Source organism: Cucumis sativus, chromosome 7 (genome assembly GCF_000004075.3).
Source record: "Cucumis sativus cultivar 9930 chromosome 7, Cucumber_9930_V3, whole genome shotgun sequence".
NCBI classification, from domain to species: domain Eukaryota; kingdom Viridiplantae; phylum Streptophyta; class Magnoliopsida; order Cucurbitales; family Cucurbitaceae; genus Cucumis; species Cucumis sativus.
The window spans coordinates 14,392,444-14,415,751 of record NC_026661.2 but is presented as its reverse complement, the minus strand read 5'-3'; the positions used below and the strand labels follow the sequence as shown (position 1 = coordinate 14,415,751).

Genomic DNA, 23,308 nt, shown 5'->3' with positions numbered 1-23,308 from the left:
AGAGAGAGTAGCTTTTAGTAGTTTGTCAATGTTTGAAATCATCCATGTAGCAAAATGTTAGAACTTGTGTGCTAGGCCTTATAGCGTTTCTAAGGCCTTAGTTACGCATGTTCTAACATAGTTCAAGGAAATTTGGTTAGTTAATTAGGTGGTCCAAAGTAATTAGCCAATCAATGGAATCTTTAATCATAATGCTTGTACTCCTAAGTTCTATATGATCGCTTAGAACCCAACAGAATTTTCAATTTAGAGTATGAAGTTTAATTTGGATTTAGGCTTTAATTAATATTTATGACGCTTGCTTAGCACATTCTCTATTAGTTGTCCGTCCTTGTAGAGGCTAGTTAGAGCGCTCTAAGTCATTAACATATAAATTTAAGACAAGCTTAGTCTACAATGACAATGATCAAATGTATATACGAATCCCTTCCATAGCTAGACCTTCCAATTTATCATTACACTCCACATTTTCATCTTTTGTCTTTATTTTACTCAATGTAGTTCATATCCACCTTAAAACCCTCATCCATGTTCTAATTAAACAATTGACTTGATTTAGCATCATCAATAGTGTTCCCTGTGGTTCGACCCCAAACTTACCACTATTGCTACGTCTTTATAGTAGTAGTAGGATTCAAGTTCATAAATTTCTTTTGACTGTCGGAGTGAGGTTAACGACGCCCTGCTTTTGGTTTAGTCAACAGCAAAGACAGAGCATAAGCACAAAAACAACTATCTAACCACTTGAAGGGAATGCTATCTAACCACCGGACCAAAAACAAACCACCAGGGTGTTAAAGAGCCTGAGAAACCACAAAAGAAAGAAAGAAAAAAACCCAAAAATATCGCACTAAAACCCACACTAAGGACTTACAAGCACTTTAAGTGGACATCACCAAACCACTGCAGGAACTCAGAAGACAAAATAACAAAACAAAAAAACCATGCATGTTAATATACCTGCAAATTTTTTAAAACTACTGCTATCGCTTCTTCTGATGCTCGCTTGCAATCTTGAAATGAGGAGTCTCCATATGCCTAACAAACAGATAAGGAAGATAATTTTAGACTTATACCAAGAAGATTGTAGAATTATTCCACATTCAAAAAAATGGAATCCTGCTTTATGATCTATACACCCATTTCTTTGGGGTGGGGCAATGGCCAAAGGCACCTTAAAAATTGGCATGGCTCCAGTGTAGAATCTGACTGCATCAGCATAGGCTTCTGTTTTGATGCACTTTCCAAGTCTAGCGGGTAGATCATATATGAACTGTTCATGAATCATTGCCAGAGAAAAGGATGATAATAAGATCCCATGTACAGCCATATACCATCCTCACATAAAAGAATAAGAAAATAAATATTAAAAAGAATCCTGACTCCTAAAACATGGAAGAAGATACATAACCACTTTTATATAAATAGTAACTTACATCTAAAGTTTCTTGATTTCTCAAAACCACAACAATACCATCACAATAAAGTATAAAATAAACAGGTTTTGTAATCCCCGTTTCCATATTTGCTTAGCTTCATAGAAAGCCAAGAAGAGGCCCCAGCATTAGATGTCATCAATACCTTTTAAATTGCAACATTCTAAGTTATGCTCTAGCATGTCAATGACAAAATAGAGGGAATAAAAGAGTTAAGGGTCAATGCATGAAAAAATAACCGAGGTAGTAGAATCTACCAACATATGCCCTATACTTTGAATACCTGAACTTTACGAAGAAGGTTTCGTGTTCGATGCAGTTTCTCAATGTGCTCTCTTTTTTCAAAAAGGGAAGTATTAACTCCATCACTTCTAGATTGTACTGACAGTATCTGCAAGAATTTGTACATAAATGATATTCCAGATATACTGCTAAAGAAAAGTGGACATTCTGTATGCACCCATTTAAAAAGAATATCCCATACTTTTTCAAGGAGTTGTTCCATGTTTGTCTCCATCCCCACGATATTATTGTTCATCCTAGGAAAACAAAATTTTATATGCATATTAAGTAAAGAATTTGAATATGCTTCACTAAATATGAAAAATAACAGATATTGTAAGGGAAAAACAAAGTAAAAAGAAAAGAAAGTAGTATAAAATAAATGGAGAGGTATCTAGGTTAATTAGAGACTCATAGATTTCTAATCAAGAGGAAAAAAGTTTGTCATCCAGAAATGGGCAGCATACTAAGGGCATGAGTGGAAGGACTTTCTAGAAGCTTTAAAAAATATTTTTAAAATAAATATATATATAGGTCATTTCACATAGAACCAGAAAATGAGCATAAGACAAGTGGAGAATATCATCTGAGACTAGGAATCTAGTTTTACTAGTTCCAGTTAAGTCAAATTGATAAATGATTTATAGGAGAATGAACTCTGACACCAATTGGTGCATTCAAAGAGAGGGTCTCCAATTGAAGATTAAATAAGCTAGGCTACAATGAATAAAAATATGTGATTTACACCAAAAGAAAGCACATAACTGCCTATCCCAAAAAGAACCAAAGGAGGAGGAAGCATCTCCGAAAAGACTGACTATTTTTTCACTGAAGCAGCAACAAAAGTGCATGAATTAGGGTTGGCCAACCATAGAACTTTCTTTGGTACCACAAAAGGATGCCCCACCAAAACTGAGTTAGAATGTCCAAACTAATGTTACGAAAAGTGATGAAGCAACCAAAAGCCTCCAAGATAGTTTGCCAAAATCAAGAAGAAGAAAGATGAATATAGGGCATACACCGTTGTAACTAATCAGCCATATCAATAGCACAAAGACTTAGCTCCCAAAGAAAACTTCGAATTTTCTTAGGTTAATGATCCTTCCAAATCACAAAATAAAGTACGTATAAGAGAGGATCAACAAATCCCACCAAGTCTTCCATAAGCCTAATTTTGTTCATATACTAACAACATTAGCCTAATTTTGTTCATGTACTAACAACATAAGCTAGAGAATTCCCTCGTGGTGTTCCTTCTCCAAGCCTTTTGAGAGCTTGGTACTTAAATTGTGGAACAGACTTGGAGAGGGAACACCATGAGGGATTATGGTTTAACCTATCTTGGGGAATGATAAAACAAAGTACTTGGGATTTAACCTATCTTGGGTGCTTGGTGTTGACCTTCAAGGAAACATCCAGCAACTTTTAGTTGGGGTGCATTTTAAAAAACCCCTCGTTCACTTTGGTGCATGCGGTAAAGTCGCTTTTGGCAGAATTATGGTTTGAGAGAAATCAATGGGTGTTCCATTATAAATCCTTTGTTTGTTTGGATCGCTTTTGAAGTTGCCCGTAAGAACGCTTCCTCGTGGTGTTCCTTCTCCAAGCCTTTCTAAAGCTACAGCATTCAAGAAATCTACTCAAATTGGAATGTCTTTTATCTTCTCAGCTTAAAGTTTTTGTTTTGAGTTAAATCTCTTTTTGCACTTGTCTTAGGCCTTCTGTAAGCTCTTTGTTGTATCATTTGTAAGGCTAGTGATCTATGGTCTATTTGTCCTATTTGTAATGGCTGAATTTATAAGCCTCAGCAGATTATAGATGTTATGTTTTGAAGAATATGATGAGGGCGCTAAGGGGATTAACCTTGTGTGCCTGCTGATCCTAGTTATGCTTTATGTTATATGCTTTACAGTTTTTGTATAATCCTCATGTACTTACAGCATTAGACTTTTTCATTTTACATTTATATGAAAAAGAGACTTGTTTCCTTCTCAAAAGAAAAAAACATAAGCTAGAGAAATGGTTGCCATCAACAAACTTGTAAACAGAAAATCACAAAAGGAAATCAGCTTGATAACTCTGGAAAGAAGAAGAAAAAAACAATTAACCTTTTAATTGTATCAGTTGCACTGATGAATTTATTGTAATTTTCATAAACCAGCATTTGGAGATCCGTGTCAAGATTCTTAATCTCAGCAGCCATTTCGACATGTCTTTGAAGGAGCCCCTCCAAATTCGACTTTTGTACCTACATAGCATGCCACACTAAAAATGATTAGAAAATCTATGTTGTATTGGACTTCTTTATATAAAATTTGAGAACATATTCATATTGTATGTAACTATGTACATTTATTTTGGTTATTGTTAAGCTTGGAAGCAGGATCATATTAGATTTTTGTCACGATCATTAGATCACATCTTTCCTTCCTTCCTTTAATGTTTATCTGAACAGCAGGTTTTTCCAATATTTTCAAGGAAAATATTCACCAGTTTCGTTTTTTCTTTTTTTTTTTTTTTTTTTGAAAAGGAAACAGTCTTGTGTATTAAAAATAATAAGGCAAAAGCAAATGGAATTGAAAGTCCCATCATTGAATTCTAAACATGGGGCCTAAAAAAAAGGGAAGTTCTCTTTCTTCCCTCTCTCCTCTCTTCACCCCACTCCTTCCGATCTCCCCTCTCCGGCAGCCATGTTTTTTCAGCAGTCCTCTCCATTAAGTTTCAGAGATCACCATGGAGGTGGTTAGCTATAAAATTGACCAGTCACACTATTGCGTTTGGCAAGGAGATCGTTCCTTTATTGAAGATGTAGAAGCCAGCAGAAGCATCTCTTTAACTGTTTGCCAACTTAGATGGATCTGGTCAGCATTAACTGAACTTGTCAGTTTTCCAGTAGGTAGACACTTTAGGAAATTTGGAGAGATCGACAGAGGCAGATGGAGAATTTCAAAGTTTCAAGCAAAGTTGGTTGGATACTGAGCTGTGATCGCTGGCCATATTTAGGGGGTCTCTTCAATATGAGAGTGTGCTTAGGTAGTGAGAAGCAAGGCTGGAAGTTGTTTTGCTCAATGCTGGATAAGTTTGTCGAAAAACTGAAATATGTGTCAGGCTTCCGACCAGAATATCAAATAAAACACCCAACAAAGGCAGTACTCTGATCTTCTTGATTTATATATAAGCCAAAATGTTACAAGCAACAGTATGAAAGATAATAAAGAAAAGAAATAGCCCAGAAAAACCTACCAGCACCTTTTATAAGAAGGATGCCCCTTACGGCTACAACAGCCTACCATCCTACAGATGACAAAATAAAACCTAGCTACTCTCTCCCCATCAACCACTATTTATAGCCTACCTAAAATTCTCCCCAGTGGGGCCCACTCTGCACGATCTCTTTCCCTCAATCATTCTCTCTCATTATTAGCTAATGAATTCCCCTTTTTGCCCTTTCTAACATATGTGTGTATAATTGGAGGTCTCACATTATGCTAGATGGTTCTCTAATAATTCCCTCAAGATTCCTCCTCCGAATTTGAATGGGAAACTAAGTTATGTTGAAATGGTAAAATCAAGTCTTTCCAGATCCCCTGTTCCAAGACCTAAATTTAAGGTAACTAACCAGACTCCTAGTAAAAAAAGGAAGGTTCAAAAGTCAGTCCATCTTCCCCCTTCGAAACAGAAGCATTGGTTGATTAAGAATCATGAAGTTGTGAAAGTCAATTTTGAAAATGTATGGAATATAACAAAGTTATTTGCCTCAGATGACTGGAAACTGATCCGTAAGAGGTTGGAAGCTTTTTTCCAATCAAAAATTGTTATAAATCCTTTATATGATGAGAATGTTCTCATTAGCATTGACCAAGGATCAATTTTAGATCTCATCCATGAGAAAGGAAAATGGCAAGCATGGGGAATTTTCATCTCAAATTCGAAAGATGGGATAACTTTAAACACAGTCGACGACTCGTTCAACAAGGCTACGGCGGTTGGCTCAAAATTAAAAACCTTCCCTTGGATTATTGGTGTAGAAGTACCTTTGAGGTCATTGGGGATCATTTTGGAGGTCTCTTAGATATATAGCCTCCGAAACTCTAAATTTAATTAATGTTAGTGAAGCTCATATTCAAGTTAAGAAGAATTTTTGTGGTTTTGTGCCTTCCACGATTGAAATCACTGATCTAAAGAGGGAAAATATATATCTTCATTTTGAAGATTATGAATTCCTAAACCATAATATTCCCCCCAAAGCCCTTAACTTACAAGATTATTTTAATAACTCTCTTGATTGTTTGAGGATTAGAGAAGCTATGATTGATGAAAACTTTGATCCCCCATAGCACCCTCGTCATATCCAAACAAGCGAAAAACCAAAACAAAGGAGTAATGTCCAAAGGCAAAACAAAACCAAAAGAAGTACAAAGAAATACAAATACAAATAAAAAGACTAAAAGACTATATCAGACACCCATCAACTCGCACTGAGACATCTCGAGATCCTTGGAAAAGGAACACCACAAGGAGGCTATGAGGTGATGACTCCATTGAGGTCTTATGCTGAGAGGCTTGCTCGATAAAAAAAAATTATAGTATCTTCCCAAACAAAATTCTGATAACGATGCAAACAATTTAAGAATAAACAATCAAAACTAGGTTCTCTGAAGAGACACTAGCGGCGGAGCAAAAGTGTAGATTGAAGGAGACAAACTGTGATCAAAATCCATTTTCCAAATTAGATTAACGATTCGACGTAGACTTCTGTAATCCCATAGATTTTTTCAGCTTTAATACAGAGGAATGAATGAACTTAAAAAATTTCCAACAGGAGCCAATGACCACTAACTTTGGTTGATTATAACCCTTTCTTTCCGGTGTGACTAAAGCCCCTTAAGAATTTGGAGCTCACTCACTTCTTCAACTTTCGAGTTTTCTTGAAACTGAAAAACCCAGCAAACTACTTTCTGCTATACATCTAATCAACTTCTTCTTTCACATGGCATACTGTCAGCTGGAAATTGGTTTGCTACACAAAATTACTTTCAAAAGATCAAGGCTCCAAAATAAACTCTGCTAAAGAAATAAGTTCCAACCATTTACACAATTACTCTATGATCATACAGACCATAATCATTAGTTATCCAGAAATCTTTACTACAGATGGTTCATAATCATCAAAATTACAAGAGAACTCCACAAGGATTTGAAGAATCTGGATCAAAACTGCACTTTTTTGGTACTTGTAGCAAAACCATAACCAGGGATGTCAGCTTAATTTGCTTCCTTACCACTAATTTTTCAATTTTTTTTTTAATTAAACTCCTAGCTCCCTTTTATTCCAAAAGTATTTTCGAAGCACTGTCACATCCAAGACTACTTTCAATGCAGAAGATAAAGTTTAAAGAACTCAAAGGAAAGAAATACCGCAAGCTTCGATGATGTCATGCAAGTGCTGTGAGATTTCTTCTCTGAATTTCTGGAGAGAAGGTTGTTCTTCTTCTACACTTTCCTCCACAAACAATTCACGGACATCGCTGATTATGTTCTCCAAAATCTCAGAATCTTCAACCTCTTCCCCTGCTTTAATCTCTTCTAATTTCTCACTACTGACACTTGGGACTGATTCAACATCTGGGTATTGATCTTCAAGGCTGCCATCTTCCTCTGGATTAGCAATCCCATATTGCACCTTACTTGTATTTCGCTCACACTTTTCTGGAGAGTTAAATGTACATCATCTGGTATTGCAACCAGTAGCTTGGACTAGAGAGCTGAAAACTTCCAAAAGATCTGGATTTGCTTCAGTGAATGAAGACTTGAAAGAATGATGACCCTAGTAATGCTTCTCTTGAGCCTTGAATGAACAAGCTCCAAAAGTCTCAGAATTGAAAAGAGCAGTCCAAACATTGTCGAAGGAAGTCTTTTTCCTTATAAAGTATTTTTTGGGCTTGAGGTAATGAGAAGCAAGAAGGGTATTTTATGTCACTGAGAAAATATGTGCTTGATTTGCCATCTGAACCAAGAACATTAGGAGCCAAACCATGCAGTACTCAAATGATGCCTGGTCTACAACTTTTAAAAGATGGAGAACCGTTTAAGGATCCAAAGAGATATAGAAGAATGGTTGGGAAATTGAATTGCCTTACAGTAATACGTCCAGACATAGCTTATTCGGTAAGATTGTGAGTCAATTTATGACCTCACCCACAATGGCACAATGCAATACAACAAATTCTATGTTGCCTTAAGGTTGCATTCAACATCGGATCTTATATAAAGATCGTTGATTGGGCAAGATCGAAAGAAGACAAAAGATCGACTTCTGGGTATTCTTTTTTTTTTTGTTGTTGGAGTCAATTTGGTTTCATGGAAGTCTTAAGAAGCAAAACGTAGTTTCATGATCAAGTGTCGAGTTAAAATAAAGAGCAATGGCACAATCAGTATGTGAAATAATGTGGTTACATCAACTCTTGATTGAGTTGGGTTTTAATAGTACAATTTCAACTGAGTTGTGGTGTGACAATCAAGCTACTCTCCATATATCATGAAATATCATTATCTTATTGAACAAGCTTGTTTCTTGTTCAAAAAAATATAAAAGATAAAAAATTTAAAAAGAATAATAGTCTTAAATTACCAATTCAACCCAAAAGCTTAAGCTAGTGGGTAAAGGCAAATTTAATTATATATCACTAGCACCCTCTCTCACTTTTGGGCTTGAAATATGTGAAAGACTCAACAAGTGGAAATCAATTTTAATGGGGAAGGAAACAACAATGCAAGGGTTTGAACATAGGACCTTCCTAGACCACCTGCTCTCTCATATCATTTTAAATCACCAAATTAATCCAAAAGCTTAAGCTACTGAGTAAGAGCAATTTAATTAATATAAATAAAGAAATAAAAAGAAAGAGAGATTGAGCTTAAGGCGTACCAGAATGTTCATATACTGATCAGGATTAAATGAGGTGGTGTTAATCGCTTCTAAAGGAGAGGCATATCTATTAGATGAGCCCGTGGGTGAGCCAGACATTGAAGCATCGGGGGAGTAGAAGCTAGATAGCAGATCCCTCATTCTTTTCGCTTTTTCGTCCATTGGAACATCTTCGATTTCCATTTCTGCTCCTGCTTCCTCCTTGTAAGCTCTTCTGACTGACGTCTATATTCTGGATAGAAATCCTGGCTATGACAGTTATCTTTGGTTTTCACTTTACCTTATCCTACTTTCTATTGCATCCACAAAATAACATTGTAAGCTTGTTATTCAGTTTCATGACACAGTTATCTGGAAGCACATATCAAGTATTCATCTTCTGCCCTCTGAAAACGCAAGTAATAGTGATTGGTACATACTGTCAATAGAATAAAAGGCATTTGATACGCTTAGTAACTTAACATCATTACTCATACCCTCTTTAATTTGCCAGATGTAATATGACTCGAAAAATTAATGATGCATTGTTAAAAAAAAAGGATCAAAATATTAAATATAACAAACACCTGTAGCATTCATGAAAAATACAAAATGAACCCTTACACATTGTCAACAAATGAAAGACATTTTCATTTGACATTAAAACAGACATCTTGCACTTCAGATACTTTATACATACATCTTGGTTAACCCTTTACACTAATTGGTTCTTCAATAAAGTATTGTCCTAATGAAAGCAGCTCAAACGCCTTTCTTGATAAAGCATTATTGCATGGTTTAAAGTTTTTTTTTTTTTTTTTGGAGAAATTACATGACTCAAAGATTAGATTCAAAAATATTTTATATCTATTAAAAATAATACTGCTTTTCCCCTAAAATTTTTATTATGTTCAACAACTTATCATTTACAAGCACTTTAAGATCCATAACTTTTTTTATAGGGAACAAAGATATATATTCAAACAAAACTTAAATGCTACATCAAAAGTAATATGTTAGGCTACCAATAAAAATAACCCAACAATGGCTAAACAGAGGCGATACTTTGAGGATTTTTATTTATATATAAGCCAAAAGATGATTACACAGTCACAATATAGAAATAAACAAAAAAACACAGCAAGAAAAAACATGCTAGCCTCCTTCTAACAGATGGAGACCCTTTTCGGGTACAGCAGCCTTTACACCATAAAGATGCAAAATAACCTAGCTTACCACCCCTTATCAACAATAATTTATAGCCCTCCCTATCTTTCTTCTCAGTGGGCCTTGCCCTGCACGATCCCCTCTCCAATCATTCCCTCATCATTAATAGCTGGTGTATTTAACTTTCTACCATTCCTCATATATGTGTGAATAATTGGGGGCCTTACAATACCTCGGCTCCAGATTCACCTTGTCCTCAAGGTGGGAAGTGGGAAACTGTTGGTTCATCTTATAGGGTCCATAGAACTTAGGTGCCAATTTTTCACACCTCTTTCGAGCTAAGGAACGCTGTCGGTATGGTCTTAGTTTTAGGTACACCTCATCTCCTACCTTGAATTTGAGCTCTCTTCTCTTAGTGTCTGCCATTTTTTTCATTCGATTATGGGCTACATTTAGATTTTCCTTCAGCATATTCAGTGCTAAGTCCCTTTCCTTCAGCATGTATTCAACCTCATTATTAGGTGTCTTTCTCTACCCATAGGACAATAGAGAGGGAGTGATCTGCCATAGACAATCTGGATGGGATTGGTTTTTGTTGAAGCATGAAAGGTTGTGGTGTACCACAATTCAGCCCATGGAATAAACGTGTCCCACTTGTGAGGCTGCTCATTATAGAAGCATCTCAAATATGTCTCAACACATCGGTTTACCCTCTATGTCTGCCTATCTGTTTGTTGGTGGAAAGTTGTACTCCTTTTCAAAATTGTGCCCATGGTAGCAAATAGTTCCTTTCAGAAGTTGCTAAGAAATATCTTGTCCCTGTCGGAGATAATGGATTTTGGTATACCATGTTTGCTCACTACCCTATCAATAAACACTTCAGCCACATGTTTAGCGGTAAATGGATGTTTCATAGTGATGAAATAGGAATATTTGCTTAGTCTATCAACTACCACCATTATCACATTCATCCATCCAGCCTTAGGTAGCCCTTAAATAAAGTCCATGGACCAATCTTCCAAAATTCTCTCTGGAATCGAAATCGGAATCGGCTGGAACACCCCCGCTGGTTTGGTTGCTTCGTACTTATTCCTTTGACAAGCCTCACACTGCTCAACATATTTTTTTACATCAGCCTTCATGCCTTTCCAGTGTAGTTCTCCACTCATTCTTTTATATGTCCTTAGAAACCCTGAGTGGCCTCCTAAAACAGAATCATGAAACATACGCAACAGAGTAGGTATTAGTGAGGATGTTTTTGACAACACTACCCTTTTCTTATACAGTAGCTTCCCATTTTCCCACTGAAATTTACTTGTCTCCTCGGGTTTTTGTTTCAACTCCTTTATGATTTTTTTGAGATCTTCATCTTGTTTTACCTCATTCTCAACAACCTCCATATTCACAATTCCAGTGGTTGTTCGATCCTAGAGAGGACATCAGCCGCTTTATTTTGCGATCCCGATTGGTAAAGGATTTCAAAATCATATCCGAGGAGTTTGGTCAGCCATTTTTGGGAGTGGGGTTGCACCTCTCTCTTTGTTCTAAAAGGAACTTTAATGCTCTCTGGTCTTAAATGATAGTAAATTTCTTCCCTAGGAGATAATGTCTCCACTTTTGCACAAATAGTACTACCGCCATAAGCTCCCTCTCATATATAGATTTTGTTTGGGCTCGAGGAGATAGTTTCTTACTAAAAAAAGCTATGGGATGACCATTCTGGGATAACATAGCCCCTAAACCAATCCATGCATTGGTTTCAATAATAAAAGGCAAAGACCAATCAGGTAATGCTAACACGGGTATCGTTGTCATTGCTAATTTCAAATTGTCAAAGGCTACAGTGGCTTCTTCATTCCATTGGAAGAAGTTCTTTTGTAATAATTTAGTCAAAGGGGCAACAATCTCACCATAGCCCTTCACAAATCTCCTATAATATCCGGTCAAGCCTACGATAAGCAAGATTTCTCGATTTTCTTATCAAAATTTACTTGAACAAAGGTGACCTTCAAGTCAAGTATTGTAAAGGAAACATGAATGCAAGTGATCAAGAATGATGCTTCTGCTCCACAGCACTAGGGGTTATAAAACAAACATAAATTTTCTCTAAAGAATCAACGGATTAGCCTCTTGGTTAACCATCGAACCAACTGAGGTTTTTTACCGAGAATAATGGAAAGAAAATTGCGAGGATAGAAGTGTTCGAACCACAGACATCATAGTCACTAACACGCTTGTGTGCTAGTTGAGCTATTATTGGCAAAGTGTTGAAAGTTGAAACCAATTGAAAAGCCAGTAAACATTTGCGGCCACTCTCTTCATTCTAAGTAGTAAGGATCCATGAAAACCTTGTAAGCCATTGTATATGAGATCATTGGGTAAAACCCCTTTATGTCAAAACCAGTAATGTCTAAGAAGATTACTATTCCTCATCTATCCGTTTCTTATTCATATTTCCCTTTGACCGATCAAGTTAGATAATAATGAATAGCTAAAACTTAGTAGTTAAAATAAAGCTAAATAGGACTAATACCAAAATAAGCATGCAATTTAGCTGATTCATCTCTCCCTTCCCTGATCCAATTAGATAATGATGAATAGCTAAAAATCGAATTATACCTTTTCTTTTTTATTCAAATCCACAAGTTTGTAACGTTTTTCCTTAGTTACAATTTGAATCCTACAATAAATCCCATGTATTTTAAAATAAAGAACTGAAGTATTCTAAAAAGATGTGTGTGATCCAAGATTCTATGAAAGTTGAGCTTTAAATAGGCGGTAACTAAAGAGATTCAGCACTTTGCCATGACTAACATTAAAAAAAAATCTCTGAAAATAAGAATTGAATAGGATTAGGACTTTAAGTAATAGAAAAAACGACTGACATGCCAAAATCACTCTCAAACGTATATTTCTATATGCAACCCCTGATCCTGGAAGAATTCTAAATAAACGCATTTCGAACCAAGAAAAAATGATGGGCAATTTGTAATCAGCGCATTAAAATTTTCATTTCACAATTTTCAAATTCAAAAAAAAAAAAAAATTAAATATGTCCCATAGAAATTATGCTCTTTTTTTAATTTACGCGTACGACAGTTGACAATGGTGAAGAAGAAATCAACAATTCACAGTCAGTGAAGAGAATATAACCAAAGGAAACAAAATAAAGAGCAAATAGAACCTTGGAGATCTGAAAAATGGGGGCGGCAGGAGCGCGATCTCACCAACGGCGCAGGTTAGCGGCTTAACCACTGTGTTTCTGCGGGGGGAAAAGAGATAAGAACTCTGATTTCGAAGGGGTGATAGTCTGAGAGGAAGAGATAGGCGGAGATTTTGCCGGATTGTAGCTTGCTGGGGCTGTTGGTGGCCGGTAATAGGAGGGAGGGGTGGCTGAACGAGAAATTGGATTTAGAAGAAAAACCGTGGGGAATTGCCAAAAGTAGACAGTCACAGTGGGGTTTAGGATAATTAAGAAAAGTATATAGTCTTGGGTAAATAATTTTGTGAAATGTCAAAATTGACCTCGTCTCTTTATTTCTCAATCGTGCTCCCCTCCGTCCCTCCCCTTTCTACCATTTTCTTCTTCACAAACAAAGAAGGGAAAGGGTAAAAAAAAAAAAAAAGGAGTTTTAGGATTGATTTTTAAAAAGTTGATATTTAAAATAAATTTGGTGTGAAATGTCCAAAATACCCTTATTTAATTTTACTTCACACTTGTCTCTCCTCTTCCAACCTCTCTTCAACGTAGAAAACGTAAAGGGAAAAAATCTCGTTTGCAGTTTTTCTCCTCTCTCAAAAGTTTGTCAACTTTTCGCTTTTACTCCGCTGTAGTTGATCATTTACTCCAGAACATCTCACGCACTGTGATTTGTTTCAATTTTTTTTTCAATCTGAATCATGTTGTGTTATATGTATGTTTTTTTTTTGTTTTAATCATGTTTTTTTATCCTGAGTTGTTTGTAAGATCACTAAAGTCATCTTTCTGACAAATCTAATTTGAAGACCTTCCTTCTCTTTTTATTTATCTTACTTTGCATTTTTTTATTCTCGAGATATAGTTTGGTTTTGATTACCACCTTTTGGTTTTGGTTATCAAAATCAATGTGAACATTTTATAGAATATTTACTTATTGTATTTTTTTCACGATGTTTGTATTACTTTGCGTGTAACAACCATTTTATATGGTATTTGGTTTTATCTCAGTGTAATTGCATGTCCTTTCAACTTACTTTAATTCTGTAAGTTTCCCTTTCTCTTTGCTATCTAATTGACATTCTCTTCTTCATCTTCTTCTTCAGTTTTCATTTGTTTTGTTATATTAAAACAATGTTTTGATTGTTATAGAAACTGGGTTTTGTTTTGTTTTTAGTTTCTGGGGTCGGTTGTGTTTTGTGTTTTTTCTTTCATTTTTTCTCCCTTAAAAACAGAAGCTTTAATCATAGTTTATAAAATGCATCAACAAATGGAGAAGATAGGTATGAAATTCAATGTGAAAGAAAATGATTCAACAGAGCTTCCATTTTGGTAAGCTAAGATTATTAACTGCACTGCAAAAGGGAGCACCCTAAAGGAAGGCGTCAAAAGTTCATTCTTCATGGTTTCTATAAAAAAAAAAAGTTCATTCTTCATGGTTTCTACAAGTAGTTTGTTTGTTTGTTTGAGGTATCCATGCCCTTGCCAAGTTCTATGCTTCTTTGTGTGATTCTGTCAATAATACTGTTAATATTTTTAGCTTTATTTTGCTTGATTGAAGGACTTTCTTTTAGGTAGCTTCCTCCTTTTTTTTATGTCCATAAGTTCTTTCATTTTTTTCTCAATGAAAACGTGATTATTCATTAGGAAAAAAATGAATGTTTTTTCTCTTAAAAAATGTGTTGATTGGTATGCATATGTTCATGGTTTCTTTTGAAGGTCATACTAGCTTTCGATTTAAGAGTTTGGTTTTCATAGCTTCATATTTTCTTTTTCACTCATTTTCAAAAATTTGCCTTAAGATTCTTGTAAGAAAATAGAAGTTATAGCAATACCAACATATTGAAACATGCACTTGCTAGTTTGAAGCTGAAGAAGTCTTGAGTAAGGTTGAAGCTAAAGATAAAATATGCAGGGATGGTTTGTTGTGTATATTATGATGCAAAGCAGTGGCAATATCCCAGGTTGTTGCAATAAGATGGTTTGTTGCATAGTTATAACTATAATGAGAGTTTTTTTGTTCCTCATCTTTGTGAAAGACATTCTAAATTTGTTTTATTCTAGAGCTTTTTGTGATTCTTGCCTAATTAGGCATTCAATCATGTGATTTTTGTTCCTCTATGCATCTCCCTCTCTCTCACACATAGGGAAGGTACTTTTCATTGAAGAAATTAAAAGAGATTACTTCAATTGGAAGACAAAAGAAAGACAAAAGAGATTACTATTTGGTTGGAGGCTTTTACATATTTTCATCAACTATGTACATGTAGACAAAATTGTGCTTCATCACTGCAAATATCACCAGAATTCATACAGCTACAAAATGAACCTTAATAATTATGCTTCATCGCTGCAAATATCACTAGAGGACAAAGGAAAGCTAACTAGTAATAACCTAGCTTGTCAAAAGAATCATTCATATCAAATGGATGGAATTCCAATTTTCCATATAATTAAATGTTATGTTATCCATTTAGCGTGAAGTTGAAAGACAATTCCAACATCCACTGTTTGGAAATCTGCAATAAGATTCCAACTCAGTTCAGATTCAACCAAAATTCAGCTAAATTAACTTCAATCTTCTGCAATGCAATATCAAAAGCTAAATTAATTATCAAACAACGCCTAAAAAGAACAAACAAAAGCTCTAAAGCAGTAGCTCTAAAGCTAAATTAATTATGGCCGGTTCCATTTCTTTCTCTAACCAAACCCAAAATCTCTAAAGCTTTGCTTCCAGAATCCACAGCAATAGCCCCTACAAAAACAAATCATTTGTGTAGTCTTCATATTATCAAAATGCAAGATAACCACATCTCAAATTATGTTTATGGGATTGTACATACTGCACACTTGAAAATTTTTCCAAAAATAAAATAAAAATTTCAGACCATAAAATAATAATGGTACTCATCCCATTACATCAATCGATTTATGTACATAGTTCGCAACATATACAATATACAATTCCTTCAAATTTTGCAACTAAAAGTCAATACATAGGAGTGTTGGTCCATAATTGAAATGTCAATTGTTTTCTAAAGTAGGACATGTTTTTTTGACATAATATAGCTACATCTAAACCAGAAGCTTCGTATTACGAAATACTTAATGGTAAATACACCACAATCACTATTGTTGCGTTGCAGTGGAATGGAGTCAACAATGACAAGTGGCCAAGGTTCCTTGTGTGTTGATGATCCACCTCTCCTAGCAAAGAATCCAGTAGTATCTAGCAAATTTAGCACCATCTCTCGAATTGGCATTAATATGTTTCTCATATTTTCGACACTCGTAAGCGACAGAAGCAAATCCCATACCTTGACTTGACAACTTACCAAGTCCAAGCATAATAGAACCAAATGATTGGCATGGATATTGAATGGAGAGTAAATGTAATCAACATTTGCCCAAGGATCTTGAAAGTCTTGTTTTGATCCGACAACATAGTCAACCAACTGATACTCCTCCTTGCAGTCAAACGTCCGATTCTCTTTAATACATTCTTGGTATTCAGGCCACTTCACAACTAATAGTTGCTGCAAAGAAAAAAAATACACATGTATATGTATTTATGTCAGACCGAAATACAATAAGACAATAAGACAAATATCAAAAGCAAATTCATAACATAAAGTATGGTTGCGAATACAAACCATGAAGAGTGTGTCTACAGTTGTGAAGTTTTGAGCAGAAGGTATCATGGTTGTCCTAATCTTGAAGCGAATGAGAAGAAAGAGTGCATCCAAATGCTAATAGAAACAAAAGAAAACATTGAATACTTTTTCGGTTCTCGAATCAAACTAACTTTATAAAAGCTACTATTTTTAGTTAAAACCAAGCGTAGAATATGGATAACAAAGAAATAAGATTGAAGGTAGAAGTAGTATTGATAGGTTTGATTTTAAAAAACAAACATGGTTTTACTAAGTACAAATTCAATGCCAAATAGAGTATACTTGAATTTGTACGAAATTAGTTGTTTTAAAAAAATATATACAATCAACCCAATCAACAAGATAACGTAATGAATCTTAACCAAGTTGATTCCTAGTCATTGGTTGGTTTGGTTGGGTTATGCCTTCCTAAAAGTGAAATTTCTCACTCTTCATATTGGTTTGAGAAAGAAATTGTAGGGATTGGAACTCTAAACCTATAAAGAAAACATTATAATAACATAAATAATAATAAAAGCCCTTACCTCATCCGCAAACCACCGACGACACATGAACAAGTCTCTGAAAAATTCCTTTGATTTTTTCCCGTGAAAAGTTTCACGCACCTCATCTTTCGTACGTTTGTATGTAATCCAAGCTCTGAGTCGATCTAAATCAACGTCAGGTATTTTGTGCATAGGATCATAAATGGATGGTTGAGACTGAGAGGTGGTGGTGGTTGATTTCGTCTACCGTTTAATTAAAGTTGTGAAGGGGTTGACAAGTAAACACTTGCACGCTTGCTACGTACGGGCCGAACGTGTGGTCGTTGAGTGGATAAGAGTTCTATTTCCATGACGTCTGAATCAAAATGGGTAAGACTTTTTTCTCCAGTTTCCTCAACTTCAACCTCACCGTCAACGACGTCTATTGGCTCCTCCAAACCAATATGAACCTTCTTCTCCAACACGTCGATTGTGTCATCCTTCTTCTGGTCTCCTTTGACACTCTCTAGAAGGTCAAAATGCATTAGTAAGGATAATGATATAAACTAAGCATCAAGATTAGCTATGTCAAAATAAAGTATTAGTAAGGATAATTTTTACCTCATTACACAACTTTGATTCCTAACTTTTTTTTGAAGTTCAACGTATTTCACCCCATTACTTGAGTCATCCTCCTTTGGCATCCTCAACCAAGAAGGGGTACCGAGTGTGTCAACATCTTGGGTCTGGGCATCATGACCTTCAAACCCCGTGCAGTCTCCTTCTTCACCCTTTGGAAATGTCAATATGTATTGGTAAGGATAATTTTGGAAATGTTAAACAACAACTTTACTTCCTAACCTTTCTTTGAAGTTCAATGTGTTTCAATATAGTCGACATCGTCAATTTTAGGCTTCCACATTCATTCTCAAGAACCGCTACTCGATTTTTGAGTTTCCGAACAACTTCTTTCATCTTAGACTTCCACTTCTTTTACTTACTCGTTTTACTCTTTTTGCAGTCATCGTCATCATTACCAACTTCTATGGCTCATTTTGAACCACCATTCTTCTCAGGAACGATGTTAGATGGATGGGGTTTGTCAAAAAGTTCGCCTGAAGATATTCTTAAATGCTCATCTTTAGGCGTCATCTCAATTACCGCATTAATTATGAACTACAAAGTGGAAAAACAAATGTAGTTAAGCCAAATAAAAAGGAACAAAGTCGTGCATTCGGTAAGTTAGTTACTATTGGGTTGCTACTTACCATTGGCGAGTCAAACATCTGGCTCTGTAGGACAGAAGACTTCTGAGATAGTTCGCATACCCACCTTAGCATTCGTGGTATGACATCGTTGTTTACTTTATTTACACCACATTCAGTGATGGTTGGTATAGACTCATATGCCCAAACCTATTCCATATTCAACAAAACAAGTTTAGCAAGTGTTCTGAGATATATGTATATATAAATATGTGCATAAGTTTGAAGTAGGAAGTAACATACCTGTAATGCATGCGGAAATTCCATGATAGTATATTTTGTCTTAGCTTACTTATTCTTTCCCTTGGCATGTTGTATGTCCAAGGCTCGTTTTAAGGCAGAAATTGTGCGTCCAAAAACCAACCCTCCCCAATCATAATTGTTAAATGTGGTCTAATCATCTGTAATCCTAAATAAAGTTCGGTCCACTTTGGTCCGCCTATCTTTTTCTAACAATGACAGCTCTATAAAGTACACTAAAACTAAATTAACTATGTCATCGTCATCCCCCTCGTATTCCATAGATGTGTCCTCTAAGTTACTTACATAAATAGACTTTTTATCTTCGAAGAACTTGTCCAACAACCTACTATTCCCAACCAATTGAATAGACTCTGTTGGAGAACTCCATAGACCCGTTATGATGTTAAACTCTCTCCTACCAAAAGTACACACAACTCCCCCTATCATGAAACTGATATGATCTTTCCCTTCATCTTCCACCTCCCTTAACAATAAGTAGTGGTTGAGTGGCCCATTAAAGACGATATTAAGATCCAAAAAGTGGCCAAACTTTGTATTTCTAAATAAGGTTAATTGATCTGGTTTCAATTTAGCCTTAATATTACGTGTAGTATTTTCTAAATGAGATAAATTGTTTACTAAAGCCTGAAAATGATGAGAATGATCAATCTTGTACATGGGTCCGTCAGTTGATGTCGAAGTCATACTGAAGCCTAAACAAAAAGAAACAAATAAAATATAATTGCATAAGAGACTTACTAAACATGGATGCATTGTAATTTGGATAAGTGCGAGATAAAATATTAAAGCCCAATAAACTAGCTAAACATGCATAGTACCATGCATATGACCATTCTAAACAGTTTAGGATGGGTATCAATCTCATTTTGAAACTTCTATTGAAATTTTGGTACGTGCGAGATAAAAAATTAAAGGCTAATAAACTTGCTAAGTCTAATAAATTTGCTAACCTTAAACCCTTAAAGCCTAATAAACTAGCTAAACATGCTTTCTAAACAGTTTAGAAAGGGTAGCAATCTCATTTTGAAACTCCTACTGAAATTTTGGTAGGTGCAAAATGCATGCAAGATAGGTGCGAGATAAAACATTATGGCTCAATAAACATACATAGGACCATTCTAAACAGTTTAGGAATGGTAGCACTCTCATTTTGAAACTTCTACTGAAATTTTGGTACGTGCGAGATAAAAAATTAAGGGCTAATAAACTTGCTACGTCTAATAAACTTGCTAATCCTAAACCCTTAAAGCCCAATAAACTAGCTAAACATGCATTCTAAACAGTTTAGAAAGGGTAGCAATCTCATTTTGAAACTTCTAGTGAAAATTTGGTTGGTGCGAGATACATGCAAGATACGTGTGAGATAAAATATTATGGCTCAATAAACATACATAGAACCATTCTAAATGGTTTAGGAAGGGTAGCAATCTCATTTTGAAACTCCTATTGAAATTTTGATACTTGTGAGATAGATGCGAGATAAAACATTATCCAATAAACATATATTGTAACACCTTTACTAAAATGAGATTGCTAATGAGGGGTTGACAAGTTCATAAGAGGCTTACTAAATCAATTTGCTTGCACTCCTAAACATATATTGTAACACCTTACTAAATGGTTAGTAGTAGGAGGAAAGCCTACAATTCTTATGTTTAGGAACAAAACTCATTGAATCATTTGTTTTCAAATTCTCTCTAACAAATGAATTCTAAATAAACTAGTTCGACATAGGACACATTAATATGTGGAGCTGTTTGGTTATACAAGGCAACAAAGATTGTATTTTATTGGAACTATATCACTAAAAACATCAACAAAGTAGAGAACAACAATGCAACTTTTGATTATAATAATATGATTAACTCTAAAAATGATAATGTCTTTCAACATTGTTCTACTGGTAGCTTTCCTGAGTTTAGATGGGACACCAAATATGCTAGAATTCATGTTCTAAACTCCAAGGTATGTATATATATATATAGATATATTTGTAGCATGCACAAATATAATAGATTATTAACCCAATTATCTATTATTATAGTACATTGCAAAGGACATGGTTCTTCGTCCAATATTTTTATTAATTATATGGTTCTTCTTCCTAAAAACAGAATTCATGTTCCCACAGCTCTCTATGTATGTGTGCATGTAGGACATATGCATTTCTTTTCTACAAATTTAATGGTATATCTAAAATGTGCCCAACAAAAATCTCATATATATTAACAGACAACTTAAACAAGAATGATTAATAATAATAAAAAAAACTCAGATCTTATTACTCACTTGACTTCAAAGAGAATCGATACGACACTGCCAACGGAGAGGAGTGGAGAAGGAATGGAGAGGTCCGGTGAAAAAAAAGTTGAAATCGGGAAGGAGTGGAGAAGCATTCACCGGAGTTGAAGTCGAAACTAAAACAGAGAGCCGTGGAGAAGAAATTGAGAGGTCCGGTGAAAACTAAGTTGAAATCAAAAATTTATTTTTGTTCGTTTTTGTTTTTGTCCGGAAAGCAATTCGTTTTTGTTCGCTTCATCTTCGTTCATGGACCAAGTTGCACGTCGTCTATCAAGCTTCACTGGATTTCTCTCCACTGGTTGATCGTGAAGCTGATGTCCCTCGTCCGTGCTGGTTCTTCTTAGTTGGAGCTAAACGTGTTCCTCACCGAGCCACCTCTGCTTCCTCTATTCTTGAGTTGCATGCGCTCTTTATCCTCTTCTAGTTGCGAGCTGAGCCATATTTGTTCTCCTGCCCTTCAAACCAAGCCATCAATTAGCTTCTTGCCCTTTCTTGCAGCCATTTGTGCCTTGTAGTCAATTATTGGTGGGTTTTGGTTTTTACCTATCAAGTGGTAATTTTTTCCTTGAAATAAGTTAATGTTGGATTATTTTTGCTTGAAGGTTCGACTAAATTTTAGTTTGAGGTTTTGAGTTGTGAAGTTTTCCTACTCAAGGTTGAATTGGTTTCAACCTCAATTTTGGGTAAGTTGATTTGAGATGATTTTTGGATCAATAATCAAGTGTAAAATTTATTAATTTAGTTATTGATTTTCCTTGTTGTTTAGGATTGGTTCTTTGGAGAATTGGTTCATTGGAAACTTTAACTGTCTGCTAGGGATTATTTGTTAATTAATCTCTCAGGTAAGAGATTCTACTACTAGACCTTGAAAATGAAATTAAGAGCTTACATGTATTTTTCGTTATGCATTGATGTAGCTAATGTGCATAACATGCTGATGATTGATATATTATGAAGCATGATATATTTATCATATGACTAAGGACTGTATGATTGATATTCATGTCATGTTATGATATTTATGATATGCTACGTACTATAAATTGTGGTGTTCTGTTAACTTTGGCTATTATGATCGTACCTACATGGATGTCTCTCAGGATCACAATCTTTCACAGATTTATGATTATGTGAGTTCAACAGAACCACCAGTCTGTCATGCAATGTTTTATAAGTGATTCGACGGGGTCACTTACAGCTCGATGTCTTAGGTGTTCCTTTGGATTCATTGATAGACCAAATGAGTTTCTAAGAAATCTCTAGTTTGCATATGCTTGAGAGCACGATAGTTGTGGGTATCTCCTTACAAGACTCTAATTAAAAGTTAACAAACACCTATTGGGACTAGTAGTGGGTCTCATACTGAGTATATGTTTGTACATACTCTTTTTATGGTTAATTTTTCGAGCAAAGATAGAGGTAGAGGAAAGTTGGTGAATGACAAGAAGAGTTTATGACTTGCAATAGAAAATTTTTTATGCTTCCAGTTTATGTTTACAATATTTTGATTTTTAGTATTTTCATTCGAATTTATCGAACTCATGAATTAGTCTATGTTATTTTTCTTTAAAAGTTAGATAGGGCCCAAACTAGAATTAAATTTTATAGCATTTATTTTCATTTTTCTAAATTATGATTTATAAATGAGTATTTGAAATTATTCATTTGAAATTTGAGTTTTCTCTTTCATTTTAGATAATAAAATATTTACTTATTTTAATAGTAATGACCATAGCATTGTAAAAGAGTTGAATCATTACAATATGTATATTTATACATGTGTATACATGTATACAACATATATATATATATATTATTGTAACACTCCAGGCCCAAGATTTGAAATTTGGAATTCGGATCTCCGACATTTTCCTGCATCCCCTGCGACCTGATAACATCATCCTTACTATTCTTAAAAGTTTATTAGAGTCAAAATTTTCTACACAAACCAACACGAGTCATTTTAGCAAGCTTTGTCCTCACTCACATGCATCATATGAATATTCCCATAAGGTCATCAAACATAGAATTGCAACAAGCTAAGTATACTTAACTTTGGAGTTTCTATGATCAAGTCGCCGAAAAGGAAGGTGTACATTGTTAGTATATATATTAACTTTTAATTCTTTTAAGTCTTTATTAACATTACTTTCATGTCCTCAAGATCTCTCTCATCCAGTTGTGATACCGATTCATTCATGTCTCCTTCTTAATCTCGAGTGTTACAATTATATACATAATCAGGTTGGGCCTTGTCAACCTGACCTCTTACTTGCCAATCTGGCTACTCGACTCAACTTTTTTTCTCTTCAATTATATAACTCAGCTCAACATTTACGGTTTGGGATGGGTAAT

The 23,308-nt window shown here is 35.0% G+C and overlaps 1 protein-coding gene and 1 pseudogene across 2 annotated transcripts in view; both read right to left on the bottom strand.

Annotated features, from left to right (window-relative positions):
• The window catches only part of LOC101204844 (vacuolar protein sorting-associated protein 51 homolog), a 31,258-nt gene extending 18,006 nt beyond the window's left edge, over positions 1–13,252 (bottom strand). Inside the window, exons 1-7 of one of the 2 annotated variants that reach the window (XM_004139591.3) lie at positions 12,974–13,252; positions 8,644–9,061; positions 3,824–3,963; positions 1,921–1,975; positions 1,720–1,827; positions 1,175–1,273; positions 961–1,038 (exon numbers count right to left, since the gene is read on the bottom strand). In XM_004139591.3, coding sequence (XP_004139639.1) covers positions 961–1,038; positions 1,175–1,273; positions 1,720–1,827; positions 1,921–1,975; positions 3,824–3,963; positions 8,644–8,826 — 663 coding nt within the window. In that variant the 5' untranslated portion in view covers positions 8,827–9,061; positions 12,974–13,252. The remainder of the gene's footprint in view (positions 1–960; positions 1,039–1,174; positions 1,274–1,719; positions 1,828–1,920; positions 1,976–3,823; positions 3,964–8,643; positions 9,062–12,973) is intronic. The other variant, XM_011660838.2, reaches the window with a different exon arrangement.
• Positions 13,253–15,941: 2,689 nt separating this feature from the next.
• On the bottom strand, positions 15,942–19,336 carry LOC116405257 (annotated as a pseudogene).
• Between the last annotated feature and the right edge of the window lie 3,972 nt (positions 19,337–23,308).